Here is a 20,857-nt window from a genome sequence, read left to right on the forward strand (position 1 = left end):
TTCATGTACCCCGCTGTGGCTGCGTCTGTGGCTGCGTCGCCGGTACAGATTACCCGATTTTTTCTTGGCGCAGGGGCCTTGGTTAATGTTTCTACATTCATTTCGCAGTAGCACTCACGATATAAATGATAAACTTGAGACAGTGTTTCACCTTGTAGCCATTGCAGCGATGTTGGTTCTTGAAAAAAGAATGTGTTTAGGAACACAAAACGTTTGCATGTTCTGTGGAAAATAAAAGTGTGAGCGTGCGCCATTCCTTTTTTGTGCACTAGACTTATTTCGCCGTTACATGTGTTTGCACATAACAATTGTGTACTTCTTGTCAATTCTTTTCGCACAAGAGAATAATCGTCACTTCCAGTAGACGCGCAAGATTCCTTAACGATATGTGCCCGCGTTTCCTTGAGACGGCGACATTTACATTAGTGCAAGCTCTTGGGCCAGTTGATGCATGATCAACTTCCAACAACAGGGGCACCAGCCCCCGTTGTTGTGCGCGTCCACAAAGGACGCGCACACAAGGAAAAGGCGTTAGACCCGAACGGACGCTGACCCGTCCGTGTCTAATGCCTAAATTACATTAGGCACAAAGTTATCAAGTGTAGGAAAGAAACCCTGCAGGTAGTTTAAGGTGACTCGCCGTGGTTGCTTAGTAGCTATGGTGTTGGGCTGCTGAGCACGACATCGCGGGATAAAATCCCGGCCACGGCGGCCGCATTTCGATGGGGGCAAAATGCGAAAACACCCGTGTACTTAGATTTAGGTGCACGTTATAAACCCCAGGGGGTCAAAATTTCCGGAGTCCCCCACTACGGCGTGCCTCATAATCAGAATGTGGTTTTGGCACGTAAAACGCTATAATTTAATTTATTTAGTTTAAGGTGTACTCTTATTTCTTAATTCTCATGATGAAAAACCACTGCTCAAAGGAGTAGAATACCTAATACCGTGCACGAAAGGAAGAACTTTATTCTTTAAAGCATCCCATAGAAAATCTTGTAAAATAATGCGAAAGGAAACAACCCTACGAGCAGCCCGTACAATCTTGCGAGGGCCAGAACAAGTTGGCTCTAGAGCGACAGTTAGCAACAATTTCTTTCAGGTCCAGATATGCCTCTCTTTGGGCTGTCAACAAATTGAAAACTCGACACTAAACATTTAGGAGTGACTGTTGGCTCCGGCTTATCGCCAACAGAAAGACAAGCGTGAATAATTCGTACTGAAGTGCTCGGAAGAGACCAATCAAAACGTTATCGACAACATGTGTAAGCTCCTTTGCCGTGTGATTCTTTACGCTGGCGCACAATAAGTTTAGAGGTACGTTCGATAAACTACCAAACAAGCAGTACCCCTAAATTTCATAAACACGAATCTACGAAGCTTCTAAACCGATGCAGGTATCAATTTAAAAAATTTCGACCAACATTTTCGAGATGGTATGCGCCAGATGCTCAGATCTGTTGAGCATCTGTGCAGCAGCGCCACCTGCTGATTATGAAGACGTGCCTTCTGCGGCGCAGACTTCCACGCCTATGTATGCGGTGGTGGTGACTCCGACGGAGGTTCTCCGGCACGGAAGTCGGTATGGCGTACGCGCCAGCAAGCCGCAGAACTCGTGCGTGCCCTGACTCAACCAAGCTACTCGTTGTTCTCGAAGCACGCCTCGACGGCTGCCTACAAGGCGCTGAGTGCACTGGATTCTTGCATAGCGAGGGAGGACGACCGGTCGGCAGGACTCTTCGTCTCCTTCATGAGGGATCGGCGACTGCCGTGGCCGCAACGACCCGGAAAGCCGCTCAGTGTACGCACTTTGGTTATCTGCAATCTTGCGCTCGGCATCTGTCAGTCCTTTAGCGACTAAGGCGATGAGCAAAAAGAGAGCAAGGTGAAAGCAGGAGCCAACGTTTCGGCAAGTTGACTTGTCTTCACTTGTCGAAACGTTGGCTCCTGCTTTCACCTTGTTCTCGTTTCGCTCATCGTCTTGAATTTCCATCGCCCGCCCTCCCCGTGTTTTCCCTTTAGTGACTAAGTGATTCACAGTCGCGAATAACAAAGAGAGCTGCAGCGAGAGAGAGAGAGAGAGAGAGAGAGAGAGAGAGAGTGCTTTATTCAACTGAGAATTCTGTGTGGGGCTCACTGGGAACCACCAGCTTTCTCCCCACATTTGTTGCACGTATGACATTTAAGATCGAGACCAGGTACGCAAAAGCTCGACGGCAATAGTTGAACGTAGTATAAACTGAATAAATCAAGCAGAATAGGCGACTAGTTATTTCCGCCCCGTTTCAGAGAGGATTCTTATGAAACGGCTTTTTGTGCACTGAAGAACGAAAGTATAATTGGAACAGTAATGCATTTAGACGGACACTTTGAAAATTAATATCTCGGAACTGGTGCTGTCCAGAGAATTCGCTGAAAGTGGATACGCCGTGCGAAGTGTGTGACTATAATTCCTAGATAGAAATATGCTGCATAAAGTAACTAAGTAAAAGGTTAATTAGCGTATTAACTTTAACTATTCAACTGAACATTTTCATTTATCGTAGAAGCAATGGCCGCCTGATTGACTAATTTAGATCAAGCGTTGTAACTGTACTATCTGCCAAAGGTAATCTTTAAAAAAATTGGTGTAGTTAAAAAAAGCCCTATATATGCAATGCAGTCTTAGTAAAAACCCTTAACAATGCCTTTTCTGACCGGCTTTCGCGGAAGGTGGAGACGATTGTAGCAAATTAATTCGTAGGTAACTCTTCATTTTACGCATCATCATAGGGCGTACGTTTTACTAGAAAAAATAATCAGACCAATAGAAGATCGATGGAATGTTTGCAGAGTCCATATGTGCATTTTCAATGTTCAGGCCAAATGGCGAGATTTCTGTTCCGTGTGGCATACCTAACCAATAAACAGAATCTGCACGCTTTGAACAAAATATCGGACCAATATTTACGTGTTGGATTCGCGGGGATTTTTCTTCAGCAAAGTTTATATACATGCACGGCGCACCTCTTCACTGCAAGAGCAGTAGACCACTTTACTTCCGGAGAGCTTCAAATATGTGAGCCGAGTATTTGCACGAGTCGCGCCGCTTCGACAAAAATCACACTGCGGGCTTGACAGCAGAAAGCAGCTGAGTCATCCTTGAGGAAGCATAACGTCGGGCGTACTTAGTGCTTAGCGTGCCCGCAGCGAGAGAACGCACTCGGTAGGTGATCGAGCCACAGCGAGCGGCATTCTGGCCGTGACGTCACTCGCGGGAGGTCGCCACTTCAGTTTCTCGCTGGTAACAGTGCGACGCGGTTAACGTTCGACTATAGTGGCGCTAATTAAGCCCGCAACGTTAATGATATCTACTATGCCACTAATTCTCGAGTGTTGTCTTGCCTGAGAACTGCCAGACTCTGTAGCATTACAAAGCACCTAATCAATTGGCCGCTTTTGTTAAGTTGGTACACACATTAATAGTGGGATCATAGACACGCCAAACCCGTATAAAGTCTGCGAAGAAGTGTTTGCGTTCAAAAGAGCTTGCTCCTGTAACGTGCTTCACGTGCGCGCTAAAGAACCGCAGGTGGCGCAAATTAATCGAGTGTTCTCCACGACAGCGTCTATAGTGAACGCGTAGCTGCCTGAGCAGTCGGCGGTGTGTGCTTCTGCCTTTACTTTCCCGTATTGATTATGTGCGATATAGTAAGTGGCCCTCGTTATCTTCACCAGAATCGAAACGACGTTTGCCCTATCGCAGCTCGCGGAAGTGCTGGACATTCTGTTCGACCTGGCGGTGAACTGGCGAGTGGCGCTGTGGTTCGACGTCCGCTTCTCGCACCTCGGCGCGGTGGGCAGACTGGTGATGACCCTGGAGGAGCCCGGGCCTGTTCCCCTGTACCGCATGGAGCAGCTTTCTGACCTGGACGAACGAGCGTATGGGGACGCCATGCGCGCGCTGGCTCTTTTCCTCACCAAAGGTGCGCGATCATTGTAACTGTTCTGAATAGCCAAACAAGTCACTTAGGTAATGACTTCGCAACAGGTGCTGGAACGAGAAGTATTGCGGGAAACTTAAAGGATAAAAAGACAGCTGTAGGAGGGAGAATGAATGAAGGAAGAAGTTGATGGTATGTTGCTTGATATGTAGTAGTATTTAGGTTGAGACTTGCTTGAGATTTTATGTTGTTGTCAACGACGCGGAATGCGTAAAACAGACAACTGGTGGTTGATTGAGATAGCAGAGGGGATGCCAAAGGGTGTAGGTAGCGCAGTAGTAGGCAGTCGCTAAGATTAGGAAACTGGGAGACATGGAGGACCGTACGTTATATAGGGAAAATTTCAAGGAGGGCCTTTGGCCTGCAGTCGGCATAGTTCATAGCATTCTGCTGCAGGGTCGGGCAGACAGTGATCTTATTTCGCATAAGACTCATTCCACTTGGCTGACGTCCGCAAAAATTGCAGATTTCGCCTTTTTTATATACGAACTCTCATTGAAACAAACGTGTTGATTCTATGTTTTTCGAGTTTACTGAAATTTTATAGGGAGGATGTGGGCAGAACCATATAGACAGCGATGCTTTTTAATAGCCGCGAAGTTTTTTTAAAGACGGCTGCTGTATAAATATTGCTGTCGGTGTAACTACAATATGTACACTTGCCTAATGGATCACAGAAAATAGCCAGATGTGTGCGTTAGTTCTCCTAGCACCGATTTCACAAAGTGGGAAATCCCTGAAATACACTTCTTTTTGCGGTGCGCCTTGCTGAGGGAACCATTATTGTGAAGCAGCAGTTCTTAAAATGGCTGTCATTTGTTTGAAGTGAGAGCGTACACCTCGACTTCTTTTGCACAATTCGACTTGTTTGCTAGAAAAATTATGAAAGCAGCGTAAACGACAGAAGAATGGTAGGCAAACGAACCAGCCGCTACGTTGTCCACCTTGTCAGCGCCTGTACTGTATTGTACACTCATAATGTTTTTGGACTCACCGAGAGTGACCGGTTCCAAGATCGCTAAAATAATACGGAACAAAGAAGAATTGAAAGGACATGCAGGGTTACGAAATCGCTACCTGGCTAGTTACGGTTCATATGTTCACCCTGAGATGAAATCCAAGCGACGAAAGTTCTGCGCCTCCTAAACACAAAACCTAGCCGAGTCTGACTTTAGTGAAATTTGATGCTTCGCTTACCGAGATAGGCGTACGAGCTGGTGCAGTAAAAGACATTCGGCTCTTTATATGCCGTGCATAGGTTGTCACGACTGTGAACGCCATCAGCTTGCTGTAGTCGGAAGCAGTTGCACTTAACAGTTGCCATAATGGCACATCTTTCTGGATACGCGTCCACGGGAATGGCGCGAACTTCTGTGCACTGAAGTTAAATGCGCGCCGTCGCGCGTTATCGTATACGCGATGACTGTTTACCCGAAGCAGAAGTACACCGAAAACGACAATTGTATCGCGCTTCGTTATTTAATTTAATGAAATGTTTGGATACAAACCAACGATAACGATTGTCAAGCGCAACACTGACCTACTTCGAAATCTCTCGCAATTCCGTTGGGATGCTGCTTCAGCGCCAAACTTAGAGCGTTAAACTTACAGCGCAAAACTTATCACATTTCTTTCCTCACTACTACACATGCCATCACCTCATCCGTTTAGTTTATTTACACTGCCTTCAGCCCATTTCTTCTCAAACTCGTTCACATGGTATCGTTACAGAAAAGTTAGCACTTTATAACAAAGGGCCGACCTCTCAAAGCTTTTCTTTCGCAAGCGCTTTGCTCCTATAGGTCGGTCGCGTTCGCTATTATGCACAGCGTCAGGATTGGCTGGAATTTTTTCCTAGGCACAAGTCTAGCGTAAGCGCTTCTTCTGAACGCGGGCGTAACTTTTTTCTCTTTTACTGATATGAAGAAACAGCCAATAAATATTTACGTCCTGTATTCCTTCATTATAAATATACTGCACGTTTGTTTTTTTTTTGGTATCCCTTAGGCAATATCAAGCTAGAGGAAGAACCCATCCGGGAACTTTATTTGGACGAGTCGGCAATACGGCACATAGTGTTGTCCAGCGATGAAGAGCCCGACGCATGGGTGCTCCCCAATGAGACGGACCATACGTTCAACGTCTCGGCCGACGAGTGGGACGCCCTCGTGAACAAGTACCTGGGTGCCAGTGGCTTCTCGACGTCCCACGACGTCGACGTGCTGGCGATCCACCAGGAAAATTTTGATGCGTTGGCGCGGCATTTGAGCGAACTTCCCACGGACAGACTCCTTGCTGCGGCGGGATGGACGCTGGCCTACTCCTACGCGTGGGCCGCTAATCCATCTCTGGACGCCTTTACGCCTACTAAAACTAGGACGGCGAGTCCCAATTATAGAGTCCAAGTCGCATTGTGCTTCTTGGCTGTGCACGAGTCTCACGGCATTGCCATGGTAAGCCATGGATCGAGCGTTACTTGGCGATAGTGCCACCTTTTCGTATTGTTTGTGCAATTTGCGAAGAGAGAGGAGGAAGCAGTTATTCAAATGATATTGCGCAACAAAAAACGACACGGACGTAAGAGAAGACGACACACCAAGCGTCTTATGTCCGTGTCGTTTTTCGTTGCGCAATATCGTTTGAATAATGGCTTACCAACTTGCCCGGAATGCTGCTCTCATTAAGCAGTTACGTTTGGAACATGAGCAAGTTTATATTTACGGTCTCCGTTGTTCAAAGAAAACATCGTTCTGTGAAAGGTTTATCGCAACGCGTTCAAAATTCACGTTTGTATTCTTACCAGGAATGATGACGGAGTGTACATTATGTCTAAATTATGGTTAATCTAGCGGCCCATGCATAGAAATAAACCGCATTACAAGGCCATTTGGCCGCGGTCTGCTGTGGAACAATATACGTTTATCAAGCGCCTGACGTTTGCATCATGAGAAGTGGTCTCGGGGTTGTCACTTCGAAAATTCCTGGTGTGGTGGTCCGTAGAAAAAGACGCCAACGCTTACCAGGAAGCTATCGTTCAGACGGAATGGAATGCACAGACAACGAAGAGCTATGACGGCGTATTGTATCTATAACTAGAGCATACTTCGACATGCAGGTTGCGCCCATGTTCATGGACGTGTTTTCCGCCGAACAGCAAGCCCGGGTGGTGGCCGTTGTCAACAGGACCGCCGAAGCCCTGACCAGTGCCGTGCGCATCTCCACTGTCATCGCCAGCGAAACAAAGAAGAAAGTAGCCGTCAAAATAGCGGCGCACGTCTACCGTAACTTCTGGCCGCCGGAGCCGTTCGCGCACTCCGAGGTAAAACTGGCCTATCAGTGTTGTCTGAGTCGAGCAACGTCAACTATAAGAGTGACGTCACTGAGGCAAAATTTTGGAGTAACTTTGAATGCGGAGGCGCCCGCTACGTGCAGCCTCGTGTAAAAATAAAGGACAACTGCTGCTGCGCATCCCATGCGGTTATTGGCTAATTAAGGAGTCTGAATTTTCCCGAAGGAAATTGGGTGATTGTGTGACTTTTTTTTTCTTTTTGTCGTGTGTTGTGACTTTCTCGCCCCCTCCCTCCTCTTTTGTAAATGCTCATCAGTGGTAGTTAGCTTATTTTCCAACTCCTCAAATTTTTTTTTTAGAGTTTAAGAACCTGGCTTCGATTTACTATTCTACGAATGTTGCTCCAAGTTTTACGAAAAATGCCATTAGCAAGAACGTTTAGCTAGTCCGTCTCGGAACACTCCTTGCGAAATATTCTAATGAGTACATGCTCCGCTGAGTACAGCGGAGTACATGCTTCGAGCAAGTTAATGAGACAAGTTCCTGACGCGTGTAAGATCGCCAGCGTCGAAGTTGATATATGATGCTAAAAACAATGTACTACTTCTCAACGTTTCCTGTGCCATATTTGTTGCTGCTCTCATGCTGCATCTGAATATAAACCCTCATAACAAAGAACGTGTGTAGCACTTAAAAGTTTAGGTTCAGTGCAAACATGAAAAAAAGGTGATATACGTGCATACAAAATTCACAGTACACAGGCGTTTTTCGCATCTTGCTTCCATCGGAATGCGGGCACCGTAGCCTGGACATAAAAAAAAAAGAAAGCAAGTCAGCCTCCATTCCACCCTGTGAAAGCGGATGTACAGCGCAGCTGATTCGAACGTTACACAAGCAGCACTACCACAAGCTACGTAGGTATACGTCACGCGCGCACACACTTTTGCCGAAGTGCAGCGTACGTCCTCATTTCTGTAGGCCCTTCGCCAAACGCAAGTGACTTTTTGAACTAAACGTATGTTTAAAGGTAAACTGCGTCAGAAAACGCGTAATATACGACTTGTGCACACGCTGCAGACATGATAGCTGCGGATTGTAATTCTAAAATAGGAGAAAACATAATTCTGTTAAGAGGGAACTCAAAGGCAAGGCTCTTTTCCATCTGCCGTTCGAGATCTGTCTGAGGGGCAGCGGCCTCTAAGTGGCGCCACCGTTTTTTAGACAGTGTTTGTCATAATGTCGACTACACTCGTAGCACCAGCTGGGCGACAGATGTAACGCGCGCAGCCAACAGCACCTGGATGTCCAGGTGGCGTTGGCACAGCGCGCAGGCATTAAGACACACTGTGTGAACACGTTCGTCGCGCGCGTGCGCGCGCACGTGTGCGAAAGGGCAGCATGCGTCCTTATTCTTGTAGGCCCTCCGTCTAGTGCAAGTGCGTCTTCTGAGCTAATTGAATTTCTCGAAGTATAATGCGTCATAAAATTCGTAGAACATGACTTGCACGCAACCTGCAGACAGGGGCCCTATAGCGTAAAACTAGTCCAATGTGTCTTTATTCCAATCTCCTGACGTCATATTTGAGTAACCGCCGACGCAAGCGTCGGGCGGTGACCCGCAGGGTTGTCTGAACAGCCCAATCAAACGCTCTCCTCGTTCATAGAAGGTCACTTATCTTTGTTTGAAGAACGAATAACGTTGCCTACACTGAGCGGCTTGTCTTATCTAATTGGCTGAAAAGAAGCGAGGAGCACGCCCAAGTGGAGAGGGATTCGATGGGGCCGAGCCACTGCATTAAATATCGTCAACCGGATAAGGAGGGTGGTGCCGGCGTCTGCGATTGGTCTGCTTTTCCGTACTCAGCTTGAGGTGGCTGCTCGAAAATCGCGGCGGCAGGCAACGGAAGGTTAAGAATGCCGCTACACGAATCCTCAGCAAAAAAGAGTTGGAAAAGCGATGTCGTAAACGTGCTGAAAGTGCTCGAAAACTTTACACTGCCACGCAAAAAGTTTTAATGTGCGCAAATAAACCCAAGCTCTCCGGCAGGTGCGAGTAGCCAGTGCCTGAGCGATCGGCGGCAGCCATCTTTTATTCCTTTCGGAATGTGGCAGCCTGCCGCTATTCAGAGGAAAGTTCTGTTTTGTTCGGCATTTTAATACATCTGTAACGCGTACACGTCACTTTGACGCGTTGAGTTCTCGCGGTTTTGGGAGGTCGCGTGACAGGCAGGTGAAGTGGTTGCAGCCCGAAAACTTTTGTCCAATAGCTGCGGGCTAGTGTCGAAGAGGCGTCGAATCAGAAATAACTGTTTTTCTTTTGTTCGATCCAGTCATGCATAATCAGTGTGGACGCGTCATAGGTGGGGAGCTATCGCGGTTTCCGTGACGTTGCGCGACTCACAGTCAAAGTGGGGATGGTCGAACAATGTTTTTGACCAATCGCGCAGGGCTGATTGCAGAATTGGAATAGAAAAGTTTGGAATAGCTTTACGTAATAGCGCCCCAGGATAGCATTGGATTGTAATTCGAATATACGAGAAAACGTAATTTTGTTACGCGGGAATTCAAACGCAAAGCCATATTGCTGTTTCTTGGGTGAGCACTGACCGAAAAATCCCGACCAACTGGAGACTAACAGCCTCGCTGTAAAACACTTCTATTGTCAGCACTATACAGTAATTCTATCGTACTGAAATCGCTTCTGCAATCCTTCGGTAATGTATGCGTGACGGCTGATAACACTCGCACTTGCTATCACGTTGTAACTTTTCACTTTAGCGTGATAACATTAAGGAATCCGTGTCGCACAATATTCGCTGTAGGCGTCCGCGGCCGTGGAAAACGTCCACAACCACACATCTCCAACCACGCAGGCCCTCCTCGCAGGATGCCAGCGTTTCCCGTTAAACGTTAAGGTGACATAAGCTGCAGTTGCTGGGAATCGTGAAAAGCAGTCAGGGATCTTCGAATGCCATCGCGTTTGGCACTTAAAGGGGAAGCTTAAGCGTCCTCTCAATTTTCTTGTTCACATCCTTTTCTGGATTTATTTTGATACCGTCGTAAATATTTATTCCCACTCGTAGAAAATAGGCGGGAATGTTAGTTCAGTTCAGCATTGTGTCAGATTCATCGCGTAACCTTGTTGTCTTGTGGTGGTATCGAATTCATCACATGCGTGATGTTTTACCTTGTCTGATTTTACAGGTGCTTGACTTGCTGTACGACAAGTTTCCAATCGCGAGCGGCTCATTCTTTGTGGCGTGGTTACAGTCTCGGAAAGCTCTGAGGGCGTCTATAACAAACCCTTACTACGCAAGCCTCATGCTGGCCAGGTACGTCGGCCAGTGCCTTACAGCTGCGCCAGATGCGAACAACCCATTGCTCAAAACAAATAGAAAGCGAGAAAACAACGAAAGTATTACATATTAAAATTTTCCAAACATCACTGGTCATTTTTAAAATTACAAATTGTGTTCAAATATTTGCGCAACGCCAGACGCTTACAAACATCTACATTTTTTTTTACGTTTTCACATGTAAAATGGTACAGAATTATCCGTTGTATGTGTCATACACATGGTATTAGGGCAACCGCACTATAATAATTTCTATAATTGTACGACTCTCGCAAAGTGGTTACCTGGTCACAGGTGTGCTTTAATATGTTGTTTTCATGTCACTGCGATAAATTCATTTTTCCTCGCATTTATATCGCGGGCATTTCATACTTTGATTCGCTGAAAGAAAATGAAAGCTAACATAGAGTGTTATACTAGAATCACACGTGACGCGGCAGTCTCCAGACGCAGAACGTTATAACACTCAGTTGAAAGGCGGCTATTATAGTTGCTTTTTGCTCTTTAATATGGCGTTATTCGATTGAGGCAAGACAGTGGTTACTATTAGCTGCAATAAAACAACCCAATAAGTTTACCTCCTGAAATATTGACGACTTTGTCGCATCACTGTCGTGCGCGTAAGCGAGCAAGAGCGATCAAAATAACATTGTCTTAAAGGGCGACGCCGGCGATTTTTTTTTAGAATAGTATTTAGATTCCCGAGACCTGCCGTCATACGTCTGATAGTAGAATCGTTCCGGAAGTTCGGAAATAATTTTAAGCAAAAAAGCGCAAGAACAAAACCGAAACCTGACTAAATATTGAGTTATGATTCTGATGAATAGCCACGAATCGCCGTTCGCATTCGACCTGCCACCACGAGAGCCAGTGCCCATGCCTTACATATCGTGCGGCGACATGTGTGCCTGTTCTTTCGTGTTGGGTGGCTTTGTGCACTATCTATTGGCAAATGTGCTGCATAAAGTGTTAAAGACTTCAGAACAAAACCATCCAGGTACCGGTGGCGCTCGTCGCGGGTGCTCTACCTGTATGCGCTGAATCTGATGCTGGTCGGCCTGGCCACCGTGTTCCCACCCTCGTATTTGCTCCACGGATCGCACGCCATGACGTACGCGGGCTTGGGCTTCCAGCTCGCGCGGCAGATGGTGCGTGCCGTGGACAACCGCGGACGATTCCTTGCCTTCGACGGTCGACCTGAGGCTTCCCCGAAGGACAACCAGACAGTGAGTACATGCATCGCGCGCTTCACCTCAGCGCAGGACGCGTTTGCACCTCAGCATGTGGACTTCAAGAAAAAGGAGACGACTAGCATGCTTTCTTGCGGAACTAACTGCTTGTCCAAACATTCAACTTCGCTATTTAGAGTTATTGACCTCTTTACAGATCAGGAGCAACCTTCGGTTTGCACATGACATTATCCTCGCCGGCAATGACAGTGGGGACGAGTTGCAATAAATGATTGAGGAGCTTAACGGAGAAAGTGTAAGAGTGGGATCTGAGATTAATGTGCAGAAGACAAAGATGATGATCAATAGCCTGGCAAGGGAACAATAGATCAGGATCGCCAGACAGCCTCTAGACCCTATGAAGGAGTGCGTTTATCTAAGTATATTACTTAAAGGGGACCCTGTTCACGAGAAGGAAATTTAGAGAACAATAAAGATGGGTTGGAGTACATGAGGCAGACATTGCCAGATTCTTACTGGAAGCTTACCCCTATCATTAAAAGAAGCGTACAATCAGTGCATTCTCCCGGCGCTAGCATATGGGGCAGAAACATTGACGTTGACAAAAAAGCTCTAGAACAAGTAAAGGACCGCGAAAAGAGCCATGGAACGAAAAAGGCTAGGCGTAACGCTAAGAGGCAAAATAGAGCGGTGTGGATCAGGGAACAAATGGGGATAGCCAATATTCGAATTCACATCAAGAGAAAAAAATGGAGCTGGACAGGGCATGTAATACATAGGTTAGATGACAGGTGGGCCTTTCGGGTTACAGAATGGGTGCCAAGAGAAGGGAGGCGCCGTCGAGGAAAGCAGAAAACTAGGTGGGGTGATGAAATCAGGAGTTTCACAGGCGCAAGTTAGAATCGGTTGGCACAGGACAGGGGTAATTGGAGACCGCAGGGAGAGGACTTCGCCCTGCAGTGGACATAAGATAAGCTGGTGATGACGAAGATGATGACCCTCTACATGCCCCATTTTCAGGACCATTGATCTGTAACAGTGCAAAACCCACAATATTCGTTTGCCCAACGAAAACTAAATAAGCACATCTTGGTAAGAGAATGAAAGCAGGAGCCGTACATGTGAAATAACACCTCTCCAGTCCAGTATGTAAAGTCTTTGAACTAATCGTGCGATACGGGTATACCGTCCTTGCAGTGACACAGACGGCACAGGTTTAGCTCATGGGCCGCCACTGCACTCTAAAACAAAATTACACCCTTTGGGTCGTACCTTGCCACACAACAATAAACGTCATCGGTCTTGTCCGCATTTCCTTTTTTTACTGCTGCGAGCGCGATACTTCCCAGTAACGAACGGCATGCGCGTTACCAGCATGACATAGCATTCCCTACAGGAAAGTAGCGGGTGTGGCGTTTTAAAGAAAGGAAACGCAAGGAAGGCAAATGACCATTATTGTTGTGAGGCAGATACACCCCAAAGGGTGTACCTTTCTTTAAGAGTGCGCCATCAAAGTCGTGCGGCGACTGCACGGTTTGTGGAGCTGGACTGTCATTGGTATTGGGACTTCTAGAGAAGGTCGAGGGGACGTCTGTTGGCTGATACATATGACGAGGTGTCGACAATTTCTCACCGCGACTTCAACGGGTGCCTGCACGACGTATGAACGTGGCATCTGGGCTGGACGGCGAACAGTGCCCTTTGTCCTGGTTAGTTGGACGCGTAATTCTTCCTCTTTTTCGAGGGTCCAAAGGTTGGGAGCAGCATGGTGCCTGCTGAAATACTGCACCTGAGGATGCCTTTGCTTCTTGTCCCTGCCCTCGAAGTAAAAAAAAAAAAAAAAACGGGTGGCCAGTCTGGAGCTAAGCTTGCCGTGGGAACTGGCATTCAGGTTCGAAGTGAGTGACTCATGATAAGTTAAGCTGAACTGTACCCCGACACACCAATGGTGCTTCGGTATCTCAGGAAAGCTAGGAATGCGTCTTTGGATCTCGGTAGAAAGTCCTTGATAGTGTGGACGATTTGCTCTGCTGTACCACGAGACTGGGTAAAGCGATCATTCCTCGTCGTATGCGTAACCCCGCAGCTCTTTGCAAAGTCCCGAATGTCTTTGCAGCTATAAACGGAGGCCTGCTGTCACTGAGCACAATGGTGGGAAAGCCGTTTCTGTCAAAGATGCTCTTCAGTGCCAATATTGTGGCCTTGTCGAACGTGGACCAGTGGATGACGACCAATGGGCAACGAGCGTATTAGATCACCATTAGCAGCATTTCCTGGTCGACCAAATAAAATTGATCCTTGACAGCCGACTCCCAGGAAACTGCAACAGTTTCTGCCGGCATCACCGGTTCAGGTCGTTGGGCCGCCGTAGTAGCACACTCACCGCAATTTGGCACTGCAGTTTCCACTTGGCTGTTAGGACCTGGCTTCCATACAGGCTCTTTGCCTAGTGCCAAACAGCGACTAGCGCCTTACTGACCGCGTTGAGCAGGTTCACCATTTCTTGGCGCCGTAGAGCAGGCCCCACAAGTTTCCCCCCATGAGTAGGAGATCATCACAGTTGGAAAAATTGCCTGGGTGCTCCCAATAGCAGGTCAAGTTCAATGGAAACCGGCCAAGTGTAGGGCAACCTTTGGAGCTATAGTTTTTTATGTCTAGCATTCCTCATCCAATTTCTGATGAGCTCTGAAGTATTCAAGCCAAACTGATAAAGTTCAAGGAAGAGCCTTCCGAACTAGCGACTCAATGCTATCCACAGAGGCTGGGAAGGAGTAAAGCTCAGAATCACTTGAGAGAGTGTCAGTTGTGGTGAGGAAATTGCCCGGGACATGCTTTACCATAAACTGGTATCACCAAAGCCTAGCGCGAAGCCGTTGTACTCTAAGAGGCATGAGGTCCCGAGCAGCCAATCCTATCAAGTTGACAAGTGGCTGGTTGTCAGTTTCAACAGCAAAACTGAGGCCACGCAAGAACTCATCGAACTTATGGACTGCTCATGAGATGGCCAGCGCCTCCTTTTCGATTTGGCAGTACTGTTGTTCAACAGAAATCAAGGCTCGTGATCCGGAGAATACCACTCGTATTTACCCCATTGGTTTATCCTACCGAAAGACTGAGCCCAGTTTGCAGGAGCTGGCATCGGAACACACCAATTTTGGAAACTCTGGGTTGTACCGGCTCATGCATGAGCTTGAGGAAACCGTTTTCTCCAGGGAGCCGAAGGCCTTTGCTTGAGCATTAGCTCATGTGAAGACAGTATCTGTCCACTAGCAATCTGAGAGGCGCCATGGGAGTGCACAAATTTGGCGAAAAGCTGCCAATGTGGCTGAGAAACAACAAGAAGCGCCTTACAGCTGCCAAGTCTGCTGGAGGTAGCAGGCTTGTGATGGCAGTGTCTTTGCTTTAGTCAGGTGCGATCTCACTGGTGCTGATGACGCCCAGAAACTTGGCCGACGAGACGCCAAAGAAACACTTCCAGGGGTTCATGGTAACTCCGGCTGCCTGACTTCTATGGAGTATGGCCTGAAAACAGTTGCCGTGTACGAAGCAATTCCTGTCAAAAGAGGAATGTCATCCACCGTCGCTACAAAACCTGTACAACTTTCCAGAATTCGTAACCAGGGGGGTTTAACACCTAGTGCCCCGATGTGATTTCAAAGCGCAAGTGGATAGCGGCCAAACGGGCTAATGATTGTGGTGTTTTTTTTTGGGAGCGTTCGGAGAGGCCTACTTGATGAAACCCGGCCCTAGCATCTAGCTTGGAGATCCAGCAGTCCGAGTACTTGGCCAACGGTAAGCATGTGCTAGTACTCGCGAAGCATTACCAGGTTGAGCTTGGTCAGGTCCACACATGGGCGGTATCCTCCTGCCACTTTTGGAATGACTACGAGGCCTGCACATCATGGTGTGGCCTTGTGAACTCATGGAGGACAGTTTCCTTCTCTTGCTTGCCCACTTTGTCCTTCACTATCCCTCATAGCGGTACAGGCATCCGCCTTGCAACCATTAGAGAAAAGGGTACAGCTCCAGACTTAATGCTGATATGGTACTTTTCCGGCATCGTACCTAGTCCTCTGAACAGCGGCATTGCAGCAGGACGTAGTGGTCGCAGCGTCACGGCGATGCGGACGCCTGCTACAGTCAATGAAGTGGACTACACCGAGTACGACAATCGTGGCGTAGCCTAGAAGGGGTGTGTCAAAAATGCCGAGGATGTATAGTTTTTGGTTGTAGAGTGGCCTCACCAAGACGGAATAGCGACGGACGTATCGAGAAAGCCCAGTTTACTGCAGTCCCGGAGCGCTAAGCCCTAAGTACCGTTAAATACCGGTACCTTGGCTAAGGAAGGCGGGATATCCCGAAAACAAGCGAGGCACGAGGGAAGCATCCGCATCTGGGTCTATTTTGACTTGAACGGAGTAACAGTTCAGCAGTACCACGACCTACCGGCCCTGTTCTTGCGAGAACTGGAGGGAGAATAGCTGTAAGTGACTTCTTCGTGCCGGAGCAGCATAAGGATGGGAAATGTCCTCAGTATTAGCTCGAAAGTGGCTGTTCTTTGAAGCAGGACAGATGGAGTGCCAATGCTGTTCGTTACTTCATCAACCGCACGAATCTTTTGTCCGCCTCGAGGCTAGTGACGAGGTTCGTCGCGGTACTGGTTCGCTCTGCTTCTGGAAGCTTCCCAAAGCTGCAACCCGGCCGTCATCGTCGTTTTCCTCCGCGACATGGCGTCGACACTGAGGTAGCCTGTTTTTGTTCTGCAGTTCTCTTCTCGTTTTCGTCGTGTTCGTGCTCTCCAGCTTGAGTGAGCCCGTCCTGGAAAGTCTTTTGGGGTTTCGACAAAGCTGGTACGGCAAGCGAGTGTCGAGCAGGCCAATGACGAAACGGTCACGTAGGAGGCGTTCTTCGACTGCTGTTGACGAGTATTTGCGCTTCCTTATCATGTGCGGGAGAGTGTGGAAGACGTCCGCCGTTTTGCTTCGCATCTGATGTGAGCGCCCATACGTCTATGTATGTGCCCGTCTAGTGTAACTGCAAGCGCAACCTCCGGCGCCTCCTTTACGCCTACACGACACCAGGCACAAGCGAGGCCTGGGCTCGCCCACTCTCTCTCTCTCTCTCTCTCTCTCGTTCTTGTTCCCGACGCCGGCTCGGATGAGTGCATTTTATTTGAAGGATGTATTAAACATGATATATTCAAAAACTTTGGACTCCTTGACCTGCCATGCCATGCCAACGTCCCCAGCCTTCACGTCTAGCCCTCATGCTGCGCACGTCAGCGGCTACGTTCGTATGCTTCGTTGACCGGACGCACGAAGTGGTCCGTGCGCACCTCTTTGAAAGCTTCGAAAGAACGGTAGGCCTCGGCATCTCTCATGAGCGAAGCAAGAATAGAGAGTTATAGCTCAGCGAGTCAGTGAGCCTGCGGGCCCGCTGGCTCACTGGCCCTATAACGCTTATGATCTGTGCTTGAGTACCCATGCAGTACTACATTGTGTAGACCTTGGTATTTTAGGAAGCGGTGGTCAGACCCAACGCGAACGCATGCATAGTCCTTGAATTGGAGTGGCCATGCTGGCCATTGAATAGGGGCGTCCACCATGATGGCCGGTGGAGCGTGGAATACTGCTGGCGGTTGCCGACGGATTTCCGGGTAGTTCAGCGTTTGACATTCTGATGCCATGAAGGGATGTTGTTTGGAGCGTGGTCGAGCAACCCCAAGTTCGCCAGAAGTAGTGACTTGATGAAACAACTGTACAGCGCCGAAGGAGGACACATGAAAAGAACAAACAGGACAACACTCGCCCTGTCTGTTTTCATCTGCACTCATTCTTTAGCGCTTTGCAGTTATTTCATTATGTCTTACAAACTCGCCCAAGCTTCTATGCTTTGAAATGAGCAACTGAACCACGTTGTTGATGCGGCTCGAAGAACTCCGACTTTCTTTTCAGCTTGCACTATACACATTTGGAGGGCGTCACCATCTAGTCACTTGGGGCGTTCTGCTGCGCCCACTACTAGCCCCATCGGAGCGTAGCCACCAGGGCCTCGATATGAATTCGCAATCTTATTCTCAGCGGGATAACGCCTTAATGACTTAAGAACCGCGTCTGGTACAGAATACCATGATGTTACCTTGTAAACGTACCTAACAAAGTGTACACAGAAGAATACACGTAGAACAGAGAGAGGAAAAACATTGAAGCAACTAAACTGAGCGGAAACGGCGGGAAGTTACAGTTCGAAGATATGAAAGTAGCCAGACGCTTAGTTGTAGAATAATGCTAGAAAGAATCATAAATCAGTTACTAAGAAATAAAATGTGACAGTTAAATTCCTCTTCGCCTACCAAATGAAATCCGTGACCAAGGAACCAGAACACCTACAGGTTCAAGCGTGGCGATGGAGTAATGTTCAAGCAACTGAGTGTGAACACGAATGAATGTTCATCTCGACGGGGTCGACGCAGCCACGGGTGTTATCTTTCGTTTATAAAACTGACCCGTTGACGCGTTCAGACAGACCTGACCAAGGGGCTTTTCATATTTTAGTAGCGTCACAAACACACACCGCGACACCTTACAGAGGACGAAAGGTTCAGTAGTGATAAAGGCCAAAAAGACCAGCAGAGTGATTTAGGGTTCTCACAAGTATTCTGTCTTTCTTGATTGCAGAGTCAGAAGTGCCGATTGGCCATGGCAGAAACCTCGACTAAGCGGCGAGTGGTTCGTGATTTGTTCGCCCTGGACCTTTCCTTGGCAGCAATGAAAGACGCGGTTGCCGCCGATTCGACGCCGCTCCAGCTGAAGTCGCTAGAGCACCTGGGCCCCGAGGAGACGTTCTACGTCAGCTATTGCGACCACTTCTGCGACGAGCAGCCGCAAGAGCGAGCGCAGTCGATGTGCAACCTGGCTGTGAACGGGTCGGGCTTTAGTCAGGCCTTTGGCTGTGACGCACGCACAGACGGAACTCACGAGTGCCTTTTTTTCTGAGTTTCGTCACGTTTGCTTTACACGGGTATGCAGTGGATGTACCCCCTCATCAGAGAAAGAAGGGCTGCTGACTGATAGCTCCTTTTTGAGGGAGCAAATGTTTGTCCCATAGATGTCCTGTAGACAAATGTTTGTCCTTAGCTTTCTTGTATACGCAAAGGGGGCACGAGAAATCGAAGATATCGAATTCAGAAAGGGGCATTGCTCCCTCGCAAGGAGGTATCAAGGCCCCTGTTTGTTTGTTGCGTATGTTGTTACGTTATCTTTCCTGAAGATTTCGAGCTGCGATCTGATATCGGCAACCTTCTGTGAATACAGGATAATCCGTCGCAAGATATCGCTGATTGACGTAGAACATCGCCCTACAGCGCGGACTTTGATAGCACCAGTAAATTCATCGATCACTTCACCACAAACAACTGTTTAAACTCACCTTAACTATGTGTTAAGCACATACATTGCATACGCATTCAACAATACGCTAGTGGAGTGGGCGACAAGGACATTGAGATTTCATTTTTTTGATCTTTTACTTATACACGCAAATCATTGTTAAGGAGATAAGTGAGCTGCTTAGGTTGCTGAACAAGCTGCTTAGGATAAACAATACTAATGTGTACGTACACTCGTAGGTCAAAACGCAGTGTCCATTGTAGCATGATACTCATTTCCATAAAATTAGAAGCCATCGAGTACAAATAAGGACTGTTCTCGTCATTCCCGCAGTGGTATTTTTTGCGATTGATTTGAAAAGGCTCCTAATTACCATCTCGTCGCTATATTTTGTCGCAACTGAAGCGCTTGCTGTAGCTGCATTGGGCTTGTTTAGTGCTTAAGGCCAACAGTGTAAAAGTATATTACTCATATAGCTATCAGGACTGATAGCTGGGCGAGTTGTCCGCCCTTCATCCGTCGTCTCCGAATCTACCCGTGTGCTTATGTCAATTTCGGCCTGTGGGCAAGATGACAGATATTTTCTGGGGAAGTTCGAAAGCCAGCGATTTGGACCATACTACAGGCCAATCTCTGCTGGTAGCTTTACCCAGTTCCGTAGCCTGAAAAAATCGCTATCACAATTTATATGTTATTCAAGTAATCTTGAAAGCTCGCAGACGGCGAGTTTTGGAAATCACAAATTGCTACTCTACGAAGCCGATCTTTCGAACCAGCAAAAAACGTGCAGACTATAAACATTGTCTTGTGCGAATTCTGTTCTCTTAACTTTGCTTGTTGCTGGCCAATATACAACTTTAATACTCACTGCCCATTACAAGCACGCTAATAAATAGCAGTAATTCCTTGTGTGCGGGCATTCTTTCAGTCTGATGGTGTACTGAAAATGTACTTATTGATAACCAAAGGAACATAAAAAATGACAGTTTCTCCTGCAAGACGCAGCATTGATCGCGATAGCAAATTTTTAGTTACACTCACTAATGTTCGCAGTATTATCAGCTGTATAAACAGCTTTAATCATTCGCTTACTAACAGAATTTTACTGCACGTTGTCGCGCCCGCAGAGGCAAACATGATTACATATTACTCGGTTACCGTGGGCACGTGCTGCCAGAATTCTGGGGTGATGAGCGGCAGCAGCGAGCGAAATTCTCCTTCGAGCTGCTTCTCGCTTCACGTCAACTAGGCGAGAGAGAACGCAGCGCACTTTAAGCCATCAGCTATGTGAACTAGACGAGAGAGAGAGCACAGCACATGCTAAGCCATCAGTTTCTCAGGTCGGCTAGCCTTCGAAGCCATCCCAGGTTACCTCCACGTTAAGAAGCACACGGTTGCGCTCAGCCGAGTAGCCACGGCCGGTGTAGAAGCGAAATCGTGCGTTACTCTGCCCACCCCGTTTCCGTTCTAGTGCGAGCACTTCTCACCGCTCATCCCTTTCCTCCATGCAAGCACGAACAGTCGGCGCGTACACTCCACGTTTTGTATCCTTGCGCACGCGAGAAGACGCCACCGCAACACTCCACCGTCCTCCTCGCATCACTCTCGCACGCTTTCCTCGCAGCTACAGCATATGCCGCGTGGCCACGAT

At 47.8% G+C, this 20,857-nt stretch overlaps 1 protein-coding gene across 1 annotated transcript; it reads left to right on the forward strand.

Moving 5' to 3' along the window:
* The first annotated feature begins 1,433 nt into the window (after positions 1–1,433).
* Positions 1,434–20,378, forward strand: LOC126538685 (uncharacterized). Its single transcript, XM_055074955.1, has 7 exons — positions 1,434–1,582; positions 3,718–3,965; positions 5,991–6,436; positions 7,099–7,302; positions 10,477–10,604; positions 11,626–11,854; positions 18,496–20,378. Exons 1-7 carry the CDS (start codon positions 1,434–1,436, stop codon positions 18,811–18,813), a joined length of 1,722 nt encoding a protein of 573 aa, XP_054930930.1. The 3' UTR covers positions 18,814–20,378.
* Positions 20,379–20,857: the final 479 nt, after the last annotated feature.

This window comes from Dermacentor andersoni, chromosome 8 (assembly GCF_023375885.2).
Source record: "Dermacentor andersoni chromosome 8, qqDerAnde1_hic_scaffold, whole genome shotgun sequence".
Classification (NCBI taxonomy): domain Eukaryota; kingdom Metazoa; phylum Arthropoda; class Arachnida; order Ixodida; family Ixodidae; genus Dermacentor; species Dermacentor andersoni.